This window comes from Scatophagus argus, chromosome 23 (genome assembly GCF_020382885.2).
Source record: "Scatophagus argus isolate fScaArg1 chromosome 23, fScaArg1.pri, whole genome shotgun sequence".
Taxonomy (NCBI): domain Eukaryota; kingdom Metazoa; phylum Chordata; class Actinopteri; family Scatophagidae; genus Scatophagus; species Scatophagus argus.
In genome coordinates this window covers 14,054,357-14,072,076 of record NC_058515.1, presented here as the reverse complement: position 1 = coordinate 14,072,076, position 17,720 = coordinate 14,054,357, and the positions used below count along the sequence as shown (strand labels likewise).

General features: G+C 47.7%; 1 protein-coding gene across 1 annotated transcript in view; it reads right to left on the bottom strand.

The window, feature by feature from the left end:
- Positions 1–6,970: 6,970 nt before the first annotated feature.
- Positions 6,971–17,720, bottom strand: part of exoc6b (exocyst complex component 6B) — a 65,724-nt gene continuing 54,974 nt past the window's right edge. The window contains exons 21-22 of the mRNA XM_046381022.1: positions 11,737–11,849; positions 6,971–9,877 (exon numbers count right to left, since the gene is read on the bottom strand). Of these exons, the coding sequence (XP_046236978.1) occupies positions 9,751–9,877; positions 11,737–11,849 (240 nt within the window). The 3' untranslated portion in view covers positions 6,971–9,750. The remainder of the gene's footprint in view (positions 9,878–11,736; positions 11,850–17,720) is intronic.

The following is a 17,720-nucleotide window of genomic DNA, read 5'->3' as shown; positions in this document are numbered from 1 at the left end:
CTGAACAGGAAGTGTCCATCCTGACTCATCGCGGCCTCAGGACGTTTGTTCTTCTGTCACCTGCCTTTACCTGCCTTCAGCCTGCAAAAGCGGATCAGAGTTTAATGTTGTGTAATTAATCTTTAAAATTTGTGTACGTGGACATGAATTTTCCACCTCTAACTCATGAAAAATGGACGCACGACCTGACTGGGCGCCGCGATGCTGCGTTGATAGCTGAGGTTCGGTCAAAACCGAGTCGGTTAGCGTCAGGGCTAGATCATGGTTTCTGTCGTTTCTTAATGTTAGGCTTTTTTATTCTACTGACACTTCAAAATAACCCTCACATGTGTCAGTCGTTACCAGAATTTGTATCTGTGTTAGAATGGGCGGGGCTTACCCTGGAACTGGGCGGGGCCAGCTGAAAGGTGGGTGATGTGGGTTCACCAGACGTCGTTTTGTTTCTTATTGATCAGAAAACGACCTCAGAGGTGAGCTTCAGATGGATGAGTTGATTATCGGGGGAAGAGAAGCTGCCCAGTGAGGATTCGTCTTCTTCTACAGGTTCTACTCAGATTATACTTGTGTGAAGTACTTTATCTGTACTGGAATACTCACTCAGCCCAGCTTCATATTGTGTAGCTTATCAGTGGAAAGTTTTGGTTTTAAATACACAACATCACCACATTTGTGTCCTGGCGGCGTGTGTGAGCTCCTTGTCGGTCTCTCAGCGTCCATCTCTGTCTGTCTCTGATGCGCTACGTCTGACCGCAGGCGGGCATTTTACCGGATGGCACCAAACGCCTCATGACGCCGCCGCTCCCCACGTCTGCGAGTCCTCGCCGTGTCCGACCTCCTGCTGACACTCACACTGTTGGTTGCCAACGAGGCCGCACACACATCCCAAAGCTATTAGACTGCACTGCACAGGGGGCCAAGAGTGTGTGTGTGTGTGTGTGTGTTGAGCAATTTATTTCCCACAAACAACATGAGTTACACACACACACACACACACACACACACACACACACACACTGTAGTTAATCAGACGTTTATAGACAACACATGCAGCATCCGTTTCTCATGATAGCACAACACAGTTCATCAGGTCAACGTGACATGTGAGTCACAGAGTGTGTGTGCGTGTGTGTGTGTGTGTGTGTCGTCAAGTGAGTGTTAATTCAAACGCTCCTTCAGCGGTTGGTCTGCTGCGAGTGTGTGTTTGTGTTAAATCATGTTTTACGAGTGTTTGTATCTGACTCCAGCAGCCGTTTCTGTTGTACGTCGCTGAAGAGGCAAGTAAAGACATCTGGGCTCGATGACTCAGTGTGTGTGTGTGTGTGTGTGTGTGTGTGTGTGTGTGCGCGTGTGTCTTCCTGTGTTCAGGACTTTTTCTCCTTTTCGTGTTTACGCCTCGAAATTAGGTTGTTGTGTTATCGTGAGTGGTGGGAAAAGTTCAAACTTACTCAATGACCTGAAAAGCACCGAGCTGCTGTGAGCGAGGAAACCACAGACGCTCTGAAGATGGGACATTTTGTGTCTTTTTGTCTCAAATGTGCTCACAACAGCGAAGCGACAGAACATCCACAGCCGAGCCGCCGAATCTGTTGGTTTTCAAAGGCCAGCCGTCGTTCGCACTGTGCTGTCACAGGCCGCAGAGGAGAGGGAGACACACCTGTGATGACGACAGGTCAAGTCCGGGCGACCTTCCTCAGCAGAAGGTCGAGGAAGAGGATGAGACGGAGAAACGCAACACATTTGATTCACCACGAGGACTACAAACCGCAAATTAGCAACGCAGTCAATTATGTGCGTTCACTAACGCCGCTGGTTTCCCAGAAATCATAACCGTAATCAGTTAGTCAGTTTCCCAGCTGGGCGACTCTCTCTCTCTCTCTCTCTCTCACACACACACACACACACACACACACACACACTCACACACACATATTTCCGAAAATTTCCCCAGAGAGGTCTGTATCGAATCAGATCTAAAACGGCAATTACAGTAATGCCGGCCGACACGTTAATGTTTTTGTACGCACTGTGAATACCAGGGAAAAATCCAGCGCACACACACACACACACACACACACACACACACACACACACACACACACACACACACACACACAGGTCATAACAATCCCTAAAACACAGAGCTATCAGGTCTCTGCAAGGCCTTAATAATGAACTTCATTATAATTCAGCTTTCTTCATATGTGGTCAGGAACATAAAGGAATGAAAAGGCAGCCAAATCCACGCACACACGCACGTTTACACACATGTCCACACATGTCCACACATACACGCACACACGGGCAGCCAAATCCACGCACACACAGCCATTTACACACATGTCCACACATACACGCACACACGGGCAGCCAAATCCACGCACACACAGCCATTTACACACATGTCCACACATACACGCACACACGGGCAGCCAAATCCACGCACACACAGCCATTTACACACATGTCCACACATGTCCACACATACACGCACACACGGGCAGCCAAATCCACGCACACACAGCCATTTACACACATGTCCACACATGTCCACACATACACGCACACACGGGCAGCCAAATCCACGCACACACGCGAGTTTACACACATGTCCACACATGTCCACACATACACGCACACACGGGCAGCCAAATCCACGCACACACAGCCATTTACACACATGTCCACACATACACGCACACACGGGCAGCCAAATCCACGCACACACAGCCATTTACACACATGTCCACACATGTCCACACATACACGCACACACGGGCAGCCAAATCCACGCACACACGCGAGTTTACACACATGTCCACACAAATGCATGTGCACACACACACACACACACAGATGGACGGCTCAAATTATCCAATGAGAGAAACCCTTGATGTGTGTATGTGTGCTCCTGTAGCTCAGTTGGTGGAGCTGCAGTGTGTGTGCTGAGGCTGTCGGTCGTCTCCGGAGGCCGCGGGTTCGATTCCCGCCTGTGGATCGTCCCCTCTCTCTCTCTCTCTCTCTCTCTCTCTCTCTCTCTCGTGCACACGCAGGCCTCTGATGAAGATGGATGAGACAGCACACACACTTCTCTTTGCCTTCTGGTTATTGATGAGCCTGAGAGGTCAAAGGTTAGAGAAACACCGACTGTGTGTGTGGATTTCACTTTCTCTCAGCGCAGTCGTGTTGTTTGGGATTAGAACAAAAACATATTTTACTTTTGTTTTAAACAACATGTGTGGACATGTGTGTAAATGGCTGTGTGTGCGTGGATTTGGCTGCCCGTGTGTGCGTGTATGTGTGGACATGTGTGGACATGTGTGTAAACTCGCGTGTGTGCGTGGATTTGGCTGCCCGTGTGTGCGTGTATGTGTGGACATGTGTGGACATGTGTGTAAACGTGCGTGTGTGCGTGGATTTGGCTGCCCGTGTGTGCGTGTATGTGTGGACATGTGTGGACATGTGTGTAAATGGCTGTGTGTGCGTGGATTTGGCTGCCCGTGTGTGCGTGTATGTGTGGACATGTGTGTAAATGGCTGTGTGTGCGTGGATTTGGCTGCCCGTGTGTGCGTGTATGTGTGGACATGTGTGGACATGTGTGTAAATGGCTGTGTGTGCGTGGATTTGGCTGCCCGTGTGTGCGTGTATGTGTGGACATGTGTGGACATGTGTGTAAATGGCTGTGTGTGCGTGGATTTGGCTGCCCGTGTGTGTGTGTATGTGTGGACATGTGTGGACATGTGTGTAAACGTGCGTGTGTGCGTGGATTTGGCTGCCCGTGTGTGCGTGTATGTGTGTACATGTGTGTAAACGCGTGTGTGTGCGTTTATTTGTGTTGGGGTGTGTGAGTTGGGGTGTGTGTGCGTGTGGAGGTTTAACACACTGGTATCTGATGGACTGATTATTTAAGCGAGTATCTGACACACAGGATCCAGACGATATGCAAAGCAGGCCCAAACCAGGAAGTGACGGTCCAGTCGACATCTTGGCCGCCATGTGCGGGTCCAGATAACAGGAAGTTGGCGTCGCCCTCTCCGCCTGTTGTCACCACTCAGATCCTTTAGTGCAGTAAAAGCTGTGAAAATACTCCACTGAAGTACTGCACCTCACTGGGTCTTTGTGATCCACGTCAAAGTGTGCGTTTGCTCTCGTCGTCTGGGTGGTTGATTGATTGATTGATTGACTGATTGATTGACTGATTGATGAGGATGTGTTTGCATGTGAGGTGCATTCAAGCGTCTCATCGGGCCGCTGAAGACAGAGCGGCGGCGTTTTGACGCCCTGTGAGAGACGCGGCGCTCGGTGGAACCGGTTGTGTAGTTACACAGTTACTACATTTTAATTTCACTGATCTTTCTGAGGAGGAAAATCAAAACCGACAGCACATTTCACAGACGACGGCGAGAATAAAACCAAAGTCGTCATGACGACAGACTATTAAACTGTTAAAAACGATACGCGCACGTTCAGCTGGCGCTTGGAAATCAGCGTGGCTGTAAAGTAACATTCAAAGAGACACACAAACAGAAATACTCGGTCAGAATAAATAAGTTTACTGCAGTTTATCGTCTCTGCTGAGATTAACCAGGATGCAAAAGAGGAAAGGAAACGAGGAAGGACATGAGGCTCCTTCCTCCAGCTTCACTTCCTCCCTCCTTCCACCTGCTCGTCCATAACGTTTGGGTAAAGTTATTCTAGTGCGTTACACAACCACTTCCTGTTTCTATTCTTAGCGGTTCGTCTCTTCCGTGTGTGCTAGAACACACTATCACACCTGAGCATCTCACACACTCTCTCACACACACACACACACACACACACACACACTACAAAAAAAGACATTCAGATGAACAGATAGTTTGTGTGTCGGTGAGTGTGTGAGAGAAACACTGATGGTAGATGAGATACGCTGGCGGCTGCTGTGTGTGTGTGTGTGTGTGTGTGTGTGTGTGGTCCAAAACTGTGGCATCGATGACCTCTCATAACCCCAGGATGACCTTGGATGACCTTTCCCCTCCGCAGGTCACAGCGAGAGCAGCAGGGGGGAACAAAACCAGACACAAAACAAAACTCGTGTGATTTTTCATTTGCCTTTGAAGATGTTCAAAACGTTCGAGTGCTGAGACGTCAAACGCTGGGACCGTGTGTGTGCGTGTCCTGCGGTCCTCAGCAGCAGTTCTGAAGGGGATTTAAACCCAGAACCACACGTTTGTCCAGGCCCTCGATGTGCTTGGCTCTTCTTACAAAGACAAAAGACAGCAGAGGAAACGAGAAGATTGTTTTATTGGAGTCTGGACGCTCTCGTGTGCGTCCGAAAGAAAGATCTGCTTCTTCTCACACACGCCAGACCACAGCAGCAGCAACGATGAGCCACACACACACACACACACACATCTTGCAATACTCAAAGCTTTGAACCGATTGGACAAACGTGCTCATTTGCACACTTGAAGCGCAAAGCGAGAGCGACGCCTTGAACTGCGATCTCCCGCTCAGCCGCCAAACCCCCGACTCATTTCTCTCCACTTCATCCCTCAGAGCTGATGTTTCAGGCCATTAATCAGCAGGAGAAGCTGACAGCCGGGCTGAGAAGCAGCTTTTCCTCCGCGGTCCCTCTGCGGCGTTTTAGTCGTGCTTTCAAAAGGTAGAATAAGTTCAGGGCAGGTGAGTTATGGAGGAAGATCTGTGACTCTTCCTCCATAATGTGAGATGGAGGCCTCGGTACTTTGGGAGAAATCAGGTGAATAACGAGGCCTGATCCATCGTCAGTGACATACTGATGCGTAAACGTCGGTTTGTCAGCACAACAGTGAAAGCAATGTGGGAAAAAGCGCAGAGGAAACAAATGTGCTTGATGGACCGCGAGTCCACTGAAGACGTGAAAACGTCTCATTCACGGGGAGACAAATTTGTCCCCCGACATCCAGACGCACAAGAGTGAACGCTGTGGGGATTTTCCTGAACATCTCAAAACACAAGACACAAACAAGGAGACCACAAACTCCACGAAACCTGCAGCTCTGACTGCCGTGAAGGCGGGCGGCGGGCGTCGGGCAGCGGGTCGGGAAGGCAGGCGGCGGAGGGAGGACTTCTAGAAATTATCGGCTCACGAGTGTTTGAGGAAAACCTTCGAAAGTGCAAACATAAGACAGAAGCAAACAGTTCAGAAAGCTGAGAAAGGACCAGCAAAGAAAGAGAAAACGGAAGGAGGGAGGGAGGGAGGGGGGAGGTTTGTGAGGCATCCTGAAGCTCTGAGCGCTCCATTGGTCCTCTATAGGCCGCTGGGAACACACACACACACACACACACACAGTCGGCCGAGGAAACCTGGAGCATGCAGAGAGTTTGTGTTGCTTTGGATTCAAGTCGCTACCCTCCACTGAACAAGAACACACACACACACACACACACACACACACACACACACACACAGAGTCCTCGTTAATCACATACCTCGCGGCGGACGCCCCTGCTGTCTGCGAGGTCAGAGGTCACCAAGATGAGAGTCAGGCAGTGTGTGTGTGTGTGTGTGTGTGTGTGTGTGTGTGTGTGTGAGAGAAAGTGTTTCGTTGTGACTGTGTTACCGTCTGCTGTCTGTCCACAGGTGGTCAAGTCTCTCGTCTCCAGGGGCTGAAGGTAAGTACTTTGACTGGGGCACTTCAGCGTAGCTTAGCTTAGCTTAGCTTAGCATAGCATGAAGACTGGAAACAGCCAGCCTGGCGTCTGTCCACAAAAATGTCAAACTATGTCTTTAAGTAATGAAAACTTTGTTGAAACTTAATTACATTTCATATTAAACAGTATTTGGTCAACCTTAACCTTCTAACCTTGATGTTAAGATGAGACAAAATATTTTAGTAATTAATAATTAGTCAGCTTACAACTTAATGCTAACGCTAACCTCCACCAGCCAAGAAGACCAGATTGAGTCTATGAACACTTTGGTTAGCGACAGAAGGACAAGAACACAAAATCGTCTCAACAGTTTTCCGTTTATTCCATGTTTGTCTGTTGGCATTTGTTGCAGGTTTATTAGTATTTTTTTTTACTTTTCATTCATTAGTGGTTTAATACAACAGCGTGTGCAGTGCTTCCATCTCAGCCAAGATTCCTGCCTGTAAAGTAGAAAAGCGGCAGCGACGGCGGCTTCGAGTCCGGTCCACGCCGGAGACTAAACGAGCGCGAGGACGTCTGAGTTAGACCAATCAGGAAACTCGTTTCTACACACTGAAAATGGATCAGTTATTTTAAATTTCCCCGCTTCTCAACACTCAGTAATGAGATCGAAGTCTGCATTCTGGCCTTAACTTTTACACGGAAGCTTTTTAAAGCGTCATGCGTTTTTACGCCGTTTTGTAAATCACGACGCCATTTTGACGCTGAAAGTGAACATCACTACTGCGTCGCCTCCTGCAGACGGCAGCTGGAGGACTTTGAGTCGTCACACCACAGTGTCGCTGCTGTACTGGAACATACAACAAAAATACAGCAAAGGCACATTCAGTAACAACAGCCCGATTCCCTTAGCAACACCGAGAAACGAAACACACACACACACACACTCATCGCTCCAACTTTGTAGAACAGACAGGAAGTGGAAAGTTTAAATTCCCTTGTGACACACACGGAATCCCTTTTAATTCACACACACACACACACACACACAGCCATTATTGCACCCAGGTTCAAGGAGAAAGCAACACAAAGAGTAAAGAGATCAATATTTGTTCCAAAAATAATCTAGTGTGAATGTAATTATGTGCTGTGCTTTAACTAAACAGTCCTTTATGTGTGTGTGTGTGTACAAGTAGCAATACTACACACACACACACACACAGCTTGGCATATGTTTATGGAAGACATTAAAGTGTGTGTGCTTGGCATTAGTACAATGGTTTCTATACACATTAGTTCCATTTCTGTTCAACCAGGCAAAACAAAAACACTACATGCTTTATAGCGGTTGCCAGATTGGGGCGTTATCCCCCTCTTTAAGACCCAGTTATCTCTACATGACGAGTAGAAAATGCTCAGGCAACATCCCCGCCATTCAGATGTGATCAAGTTTGACTGAAAGAGGAGGACTGGGTTGCCAAGTTTGGACAACAACCCCCCTCCGCATTTTTTTTTTTTTTTTTTTTTTAAATCCAAAACACTCATTGTGCTTTCAAGCGTCAGGACCAGGGTTTAAAGTTGCCAGATCCAAGCAGTGTCACCCATTCAAGTGTTTGCAGGTTGTGTATTGGGAGGGGAAAAGAGTTGCCATGTTGTGAGAATATCCCCCTTTATTACACAGCAAGGGATGGAGTAACATTCTGTCTATTCGCCACAAATACCTTTTTCTTTTCCCTCCCAGCTCTGATGTTGATTTCAGTGCTTCTCTGGCCACAATATTAAAAAACCCCACAACCTAAAATGATACTCGGCCACGGAAGACGCCCCTCGCTGATGTACATTCAGTATGTCCCGTCACGGTGCCGCAGTGACGGGGAGCCATGTGGAAGACATTAAAGGCCGACTGCGACAGAGGAGAAGAAAGGGGGCGAGGACAGATTCCCGCACATGGTCCCTGAAGGCATCTACTGTTCCATCTACTTCCAGCTAAAACTAACGAGCTCCCACCCTGCAGACCTACAAGCAGGCCGTCCAAAGCCTGACGCAACTCGTAGAGCTGCTCACTTTGTTTTTGTTTTGTTTTGTTTTGGCTCGTTTTGCTCCTTGATAACTACACCTTTTAGATTTTACACACGCCACCATCGCATTTTTGTCTTTTTAGTTTCAGATTTCTCATCGTGCACAGGTATGGGATTGCTGCCATTCTTTTTCTTTTTAGTCCACACCGACTTTTTTAAAAAAAAAAACACAGCTCGGTAACCTCCTAAAACAATATTAAACAGTGCATTTGTTGGGGACTATTTTCAGAGGCGGATTAATACTCATTTGAGGCCTTAGTCTATTCAAAGCAGCTGGACAAGGTATGCGATTCAAAATGAACTAGCAGAAAAGGCCGTCCACACCAAGAACGGCAACTCGTTCTGTAAACCGCGTCAGCAGCTTACTGCTGGCTCTGGAAATTCTTCAAAGATCAATTACGAAAGTTGTCGTCCTTTGCTGAAAAATTTTATTCATACTTTCGGACTCTGATTGGCTGTCAGTGTTTCTGTTGTTCGCCACTGTCGTCGTCTTGACCGTGCTCTTTCAAAAAAAAAACTACATGTTTATGGTTGCTGGTGTGGACGGCCATTTATGCTCTAGCGTCAGCTGGTGGGAAGATAACGGAGAGCTTCTTTTCTAACCACTCGGTTTAGAGTCAGGCAGCGAGTTTGTAAAGAGACGTCAGGAATAACCAACAAGCTTTACCAGAGTTTCTGATGTCCTTGTCTTCAGTCATGAAGTAACCAATAGGAGGGCTTAGTTGATTCCTGATCAGCTGCACAGATGAGAGCCGTCGTAAACACTTTTTGTAGCCCCAGCAGACGTTTATCATTTTGGATGCAGCAGCTTAAATTTGCCAGTGAGACTGAACCGTGTGGGCTTGTTATCCAACGAGCTGCTGCAGGTGCAGCTGTGGTTGTTCAGGAAGATGACCAGTAGGATCTGGGGTTCTAGTTGTCGGGGGTCGGGTGAAGCGAAGGTGCTTAGATCAGCCAGAGGTCGCGGGATCTGAGAAGTTTCCTCCTCATCAGGCCAGACGGTTCAGATCAGCCAAGTGGACGGCGGCTTCGGGCCTGCCGTCCAATCAGGTGGCTCGCTCTAGTTGTGGTGCTGTGCGATGAGGTTTCGTAGCTGTTTGATAACCGTGTCGATGAGTTTCTGTCTGTCTCGGTCCGTCTTCCTGAACTGGGCGAAGACGTTGTTCTTCCTGCTTGTCTCCCTCATCCTGGAGAGAAATTAGAAGGTACAGAAAAGCTTAAATCGGGATGAAAATGAGGAAGAAAGTGACGGCAGGAGCCAACTGAGGTTCGTGGTCAGTTTTAGTATTTCACATTCTGAGTGTCTGAATGTTGTAAGTAACTCAATATGCAGTAGTTCAGCTGATACATTCAGGAAAACACACACACATGCACAAATGTTTGAGCATGCTCAGTACAGACACGCACATCCCTGCTAGAGTCAGAGAGAAAAAGACGTTTTGGCTTTAAAGTTTGGTATGTGTGTGCTCAGTGTCACATGAGACTGTGTGTGTGTGTGTGTGTGTGTGTGTGTGTGTGTGTTTCGTCGCAGAACGCTGGACTGTTATGGACCTCCGGGAAGTTCAGGGCCCCAGCAGACCAGGCAGGCCCCAGCAGGGCGCTTCCTCCCGGGCCACAGAGGGACCACCGGGCCTGGCCTCTGACTAATGAAGGTCGACCGGACTGTTATGAACAATGGACGACGGCATCACACGACTCTGTGAGAGCTTTCACAGGAGAGGTGTGTGTGTGTGTGTGTGTGTGTGTGTGTGTGTGTGTGTGTTTATCTCAGCTCAGGCTCTGCACTGATAAACTGATGGTACGCAGATACGCGATGTGGGTGTTGTTCAACGGTCACGGAGACAAACATCAGTGTTGTTACGAAACAAGTTTGTTTTTTGTTTTGTGTGTGTGTGTGTGTGTTGAGGATGTGTGTATGTTTAACCACGTAAATCCCTGAAGTGTTTTTACACACACACCCTTACTTTATATACTTGTATGTACACGCTTTAGTGGTTGTAAGAGCAGTCTGTATACATGCCAGAATCCAACATCACTCCCACACATCACAGACAATACTCACGGCTTAATTAACCTGCCAAAACACGACACAGAGGACAGACAGAAAGGAGCAGTTGAGATGCAAGTAATGATGAGTTTGAGTAGCAGCAAATCTCCTGCTTTACTTCCATTAAAGGCACAACCGAACTTTCTTTCTAATAATGAGATGGTGTGAAGCTGGAGTCAGGAGGGCGTTAGCTTAGCCCAGCATAAACACTGGAGATGGAGAGGAAGCAGGCAGCTCGTCAAAGTTCTGCAAAACCCTTCTGACTGACCGGCACCGTAGCTCACGTCCTTCATGATAATACTGGTTTAATTTATAGTACGTTAAACAAAATCACATGATTGATGTATGACGTGATGCAGTCGGCTAACAGCTCCGTGGTGGAGTTCTGAAAAGTGGTTTGAATGCCAAACAAACTACTCTAAGACGTGCAAGAAGACTGTAACGACCAAGCAGAGAAGAACAGCTAACAAAGTTATTTTTCAGTCTTTGTCAAGTACATCGTAGAAATACTGTGAAATGATGTTATTTCCCACATTGGCCACATTGTTTGGTTGATTTGCACCCAAACAGAAATGTAAAAATGTGCAGCGCTGGTCACTGGCTGCAGTCAGGGAGAACAGAGTTCAACAGAGCTGTTTCCTCCTGTTCGTAGTCTTTATGCTAAGCTAAGCTAACCACATCCTGGCTCTCGCTTCACGCAGAGACACGAGAGCAACGTCAATGTCTTCATCGAACTCTCGGAAAGAAAGCTGATCATCCGCATATTTCCTAAAAATGCTGAACTGTGCCTTTAATGAACAGCACAGTGTGCATTGAAAGGTGTCACTTCAGTGTAAGTGTCCTGCCTTACCCTAAATGGATCGACATATTATATATTTGCACAGTTTATTGTTTACATTGTGACGGACTTAAAGAAGGGAATGAGGAATCCAGAACAGGAGTGAAGAGTGGATAGTGTGTGGATGGATGGATGGATGGATGGATGGATGAAGGACTCACTTCTCCAGCAGGGCCAGTGCCGTGTGTGGGTTGACTCTCAGGTATTTGCAGGTGGGTTTGCCGTAGTCAGCCAGGTAGGTCGACCAATCCCACTGGGTGAACAGGTCCAGTAACTAGACAAAACACAGACGGGGAGATTAACGGAAATCCGGTGACTCACAGAAACACCCTCAGTTTTTGCAAATTCAGTTATCCGTTAAGCGGTGAGAAGGTAAACACCAACAACATCCAGCAGACGGTCACGCTAACACATGTTGAGCAAGATGTGGCCAGCAGTTTATGGCAGGAAATCTTCTGATAATGATTATGATGGCTCAGTATTTAAGTATTTAATTTTAATAAAACTATGGATCTTTTTCCCCTCGTTCGGTTTTCTAACTGTTTATAATTTAGTTTTCATATTCTTTGTGTGTCTTTATAACATCATGTAACTTTAAAACACTAACATATATGAAGATGGACAACATGTCTCCAAACATTCCCGACACGCGTGCTGCCATCTTGTTTCAGTGACATCATTTGGAGCCAAACTCTGTGCAGTAGTGATCGGGCCATGCAAACCACTGATTGTACATAAACATGGACAACACGAGAGCCATCCAAAAGTGAAGCCATAACATCTGGATCGCCCCCTAGTGGCCGGCCGCAGTACCCCCCCGCCCCATTTCAGCAGATGATAAGTTTGGTTTCACTTAGTTAGTTATTAAAAGGGGGTCAGGTGAGTGCTGCTCCTGGTTGGCTCAGACAGGTATATGGGCAGGAACTCAATGCCACGGCTCCACCTCCCCATCACTACAGCACAGACTCTGGCTCCAAATGACATCAGCAGAACAAGATGGCAATGCTCACATCTGGGATGTTTTGGCTTCACTTTTGTGGAAAGACGCGTCGGCCATCTTTATATATGTCAGTGGTTTGCACGCAAATAAAACAAAGTCTTACCTGCATTTACAAGGGCTTGTCAGCTAATTTAAACATTTTGTTTACAAATGTTTGTTTTCAACACCTTTCAACAGGTGATTCACTGATTGATCTACCAGCAATATTCACTCAAAAAGACCCAACAGAAGAGAGACAGAGGAGAGCAGAGGGTTGAAGGAAGGAAGGAAGGAAGGAAGGAAGGATGGAGAAAAGGTGCCTTGGACTGAAGAAGAGGGGGGGGGGTGAAATCTTCCTCTGAGTGACCCACAATGCAACTGTTGCATAACCTGCTGACGCCCTGCTGAACTCCTAACACACACAGAAACAGGCCTAGGCAGGCGAAGCTGTAAGCCTGCAGACATACACACACTCCGTCTGCAACACACACACACACACATTTTTTTATATATATATATACACACACATACATATGAGCTGGGAGCCCCAGTGAACTCTGGGTAACACCAAACACACACACAGACCCAGAGCCCAGAGAGAGAAACCATATGTGAGCGAGGGATGAGAGAAGAGGAGGAGAGGGAGGGATGGAGAGCAAAACCACATGTGGGGGAGAAAATGAGAGAGCGAAGAGACGGAAAGACACACGGACGGAGAGAAAGAGAGGGAGAGAAGGGGTAAAGGGAGGGCAGATGAAGATGGATAGATAAGCGAGCGTCGGGCGATGGAGGTGCGCCGTCAGGCAAACAGGAAGGAGTGAAAGGAGGACAGAAGTGGTGGGTGACGTGCTTTAGAAGTCTGGAGATGAATGAAGGAATGAGGGGATTCTGGAGGGTGAAGGAGGGGTTTCTCGTGGCTTTTGAACAAATTCAGCCTCCAGCTTTGTCGCTGCTGGATCGTTCATGTGCTCAGGCAGCAGTGTGACGCGTACTTTTTGTCCTGCAGCAGCAGATTTGAGGTGATTTGCGCTGAGATCACATGATCACATCATGGGCGAATACAGTCTTTACTTCTTCTCGTTCTCTGTTCGCATACGAACATTTTCGTTGTTGACGTCCGCTGCTGACCTGCAGTGTTATCCGATTTGAACTAACGCTGAACGAAGGGCGTCAAGCCCATCTGCACTGATGTGATGAGTAAGGAGGTCATGGCTTCTACCTGAACTCACCTCAGCGGAGCTACTCATGAAAACAGGAAGTGTCCCAGATACTTTCTGCATTAATCGCCGACTTATTAAAACTGATGTTTCCTCTGAATGTGCTTTTAGACGGAGACTACAAGACGAATGGCCGATGTGGACTTCCTGATCTTTTCCTCCCTCCTTCCTCCCACACTTCCTCCTCCTCCCCCCCCCCCCCCTCTCGTCCTTTCACTTCTGTATTCGTCTCTCACTTGTCCCCGAGTTCACCCTCGCACGGCCGAGGTTTGACCTGCTAATCTCCCCGCATAAACAAGCACAAACACACACACAGAGGCGCTGCGTGAAAAGAGGCTGCATGTGCACACGTAAACAGGTACACACACACACACACACACACACACACACACAAGCACAAATATCATCCGGCTGTGAGGTTATGTGAGCAAATCTGTCAGTTAATTAGGTACAGACACATGAGAGTGAGTCTGTGTTTGTGTGTGCTAATATAGCAAACACACACACAAGCTGATGTTTGATGGTGTTTGTCAAAATGTCTCCATCTGTTTCTGTACATGCACCTCGCCGCTCGCGTGTGTGTGTGTGTGTGTGTGTGTGGTAAACACAAAGCGAAGTCGTGCCAGATAAAGGTCAATACTGTAGCTGTCTGCTTAGAGGAAGGAACCCTGAAAAGCGCACACACACACAGAGAGATAAGATGGCGACTGAGCTTCATGAGATTTTCATATTATCTGAGAGCCGATCGCTGTCTGGAATCACGCTCAGCACATCTCTGTCTTTCTCACTGGAGATAACAGAAAACAAACACGCCGAAAACGATTCTCACTCGCGCCAACAATGAGAGAGCAGAAGAGATGGAAACAGGAGGCCGCGAAGGAGAGGAGGAGGAGGAGGAGGAGGAGGAGGAGGAGGAGGAGGAAGAACAAAGGGAGGGGAGGAAACTGGAGAAGGAGGAGAGTGAAAGAAGAGGAGAGAGAAGACAGAAGACAAGAGGGGTGGAAGGACATGAAAGGGAAGAGAGAAGAGGAAAAGATGGAAATACTGAGGATGAGGAAGAAGAGAGAACAAGGTGAGGTGAAGGAGCAGAGGAAATATGGAGGACGGAGAAAACTACAAGGAAAGAAGATGAGAGGAGGGAAGGAAAGGAAAGGAGGGGGCAAGAAGGAGGAGAGGTGAAGAGGAGAAAAGAAAAGAGGAGAGAGTTAAGAAGAAGGAATTGGTAGGGGGAGACATGATGGGAGGTGAGGAGGAGAGACAGGCAGGAAGGAGGGATGAAAGGAGAAGAAAAAAAGAAACAGACTGGAGAAAGGAGAAAAGGAGAACCATGAGAAGATGAGAGAAGAGCAGAAGGAGAAGTGGAAGAGAAGATGAAGATGAGAATGATGAGGGGAGGAGGAGGAGAGAGAGATGTGAGGACAAGAGAAGATAAAAAAGGAAAAGGAGAAAGTTAAGAAGAGAAAGAAAAGAAAAGAAACAAAATGAGAGAGGAAGTGAGGGAGAACGGAAGACAAAAGGCAGACAAGCAGAGGAGGGTGGAGGTGAAGGTGGAGCTCAGGGAGGTGTGGGTGAACTTGAGGTCACTAGGTAAGTTTGGTTGGAGGAGAGAAACACGGAGGAGGAGGAGCAGGAGAGGCAGATAAGACTGATGAAAATGGAAAAGGGAAGGGAAAAAAGGGAAAAGGGAGAGCTTCCAAAGAAACGAGCCACACGCGAGCCAGCAGGTCCTCCTGGCAAACACACACACACACACACACACACACACACCTGACCCTCGATTCACCCTAAACACACACACACTCTCAGGGAAAACGGCAGGTCTCTCTCTTCACCTCTCGCTGAACTTCTCCCTCCGTCTCGCTCCCCCTCTCTCACCTCGCCATGACCTCCCCCACGCTATCGCTCCTGTCTCTCTCACACACACACACACACACACACACACACACAGATTATTGCTTCCTCTTATTCTTCTGTGGGGACGAGCAGAAAAACAAAGTGACGCGTCACCGTCACATTTCTTGTTTGTTTTCCCTCGTTTCTCCTCCGCTAATGGGGCTCCCTCCCTCCCTCCTTTCTCTTTTTGTTTCCTTTCTTTCTCGCATCCCCCTTTTCTCTCCCTCTCCCTCTCTCTCTCTCTCCTCCCGATCTTAACAGCCAATCAATCACTCCGATCGTTTCGCCCCATTTTTTCCCTTCTTGTTTTCCCTCCTCCTCTCATTCACCCTAATCTTTTTCCTTTCTTTTCTCATCCTCTCCATGCCAGCTTCACGCCTTTCCTTCTCTCAATCACCCCCTTTTCTTTCCCTCTCTCTCTGCACTCCTCATCATCTCTTGCTCTCCTCCTCCTCCTCCATACTTCTTGCTCAACTGTATTCCTTCTTTTATCTTTCCATACCTCCTTTCCACCTCCACCCTTCCTAACTTCTGCCTCTCTCGTCTTCCTCGTCCTCTCCTCATTCTGTTCAAGTCAACTTTCCTCCATCTCTCCATGCCTCCTCCTCCTCCCCCTCCTCCCCCTCCTCCCCCTCAGTGTTTAGCAGACACTAGTTAATAGTTATTCCGGCTGTGTTTAAGATTTATTTGTTTGGGACCGTCGGGGAATTGCCGTGTTCTCTTTCCTAATGGCCAAACGTCAGGGTCACCCAGAATTCATCATGTTTACACCCCACACACACACACACACACACTAACACACAAACAGGATTGCGATTATGTAATGTTCCTGCTATGAAGCAAAGAAGCTTGTGAGCAAACAGCAAACCAAAGATCATTTATATTTACAAGAGAAGCATTTCTTCACCTTCATAGTTTCAGTATTCCTTCTTACACTCCATTACCCTCCCTCCCTCCCTCCCTCCACTTCTCTCACAGCTCTATCAGCTGTCCGTCTCCTCCTCAATCTGACGGGCAAGAGGGGTCAAAGGTCACTAAAAGCAGGGAAAGTGGATTTGACTTTTTATCGAGAAAAGCAGACATTTTGGCACCCGTCCGTCTCTGCTGTCAGTCCCATCCATCAATCATCCGTCTGTCCATTTACCTCCTGCTCTTTCCAGAGATCACTCTTCATGTCGTCAAGTCACGGCGGCCAGAAGAGTTTTGTTTCTTTTATTTCGAAGAGCTGTTGAAACGCAGCCAAAGCTCACAGCAAATATAAAAAGCTTCCATGGCGACTGGACCACCACAAAGTCCACATTCCTCTCTTTGAAATCGGCAAATCAGGCCAATTTTCAACTCAAAATGCAAACCATGCGGCTTCTGTCCTAATCAGCCGCTTCCAGACCAGACGTGACCTTCAGGAGGTCACCGCCACCCGTCCACCGTCAGTCATCTCTGCCTCCTCGCCTCAACTCCCATCACTGAATCCACAGACCACATCAGAGGTCAGAGGTCGCCGCCGGCGCACTAAGACCACACCTGTCAATCAAACGTCTTTTCTCGCCGTCTATCTGGACTACGTTTAAGATCGGGGTCAAGTGAGAAGAAAAGAAGGAAAATAAAGATGGAGCATCTCGACAGCTGTCCATCACATCGCCGTCAACCCCTCCCTGCAGTCCAGACCTTCTGTCAGTCTGTGCCAAAGGTTCAGGGTTCAGAGGTCATGAAGTAACCGCTCCACACCTGCCTGTCAGGTGACTGTGGCTTCTGGGACAAAGGTCTCGCTTCTTCCTTGACTTCCTTTACAGTCACATTAAATGTTTCAGATCGATGCCGCCACAAGAAACAAATGCTAAACTGACTTTTCCCGCACGCAAAATACAGCATTTCTGCCTTACCGTGTTGTATCAGACGCCTTTTTGTTCTGGACTACAAGATGAAAAATTAATTAAACAGAAACTGCAGGTGATCTCAGGTGATTGATAACACAACATCAGACTGTTTTGTCCGACTGACAGTCGAAAACCCAAAGATGTTCCGTTGACTGTAACATTAAGACAAGGAAATAAAGTAA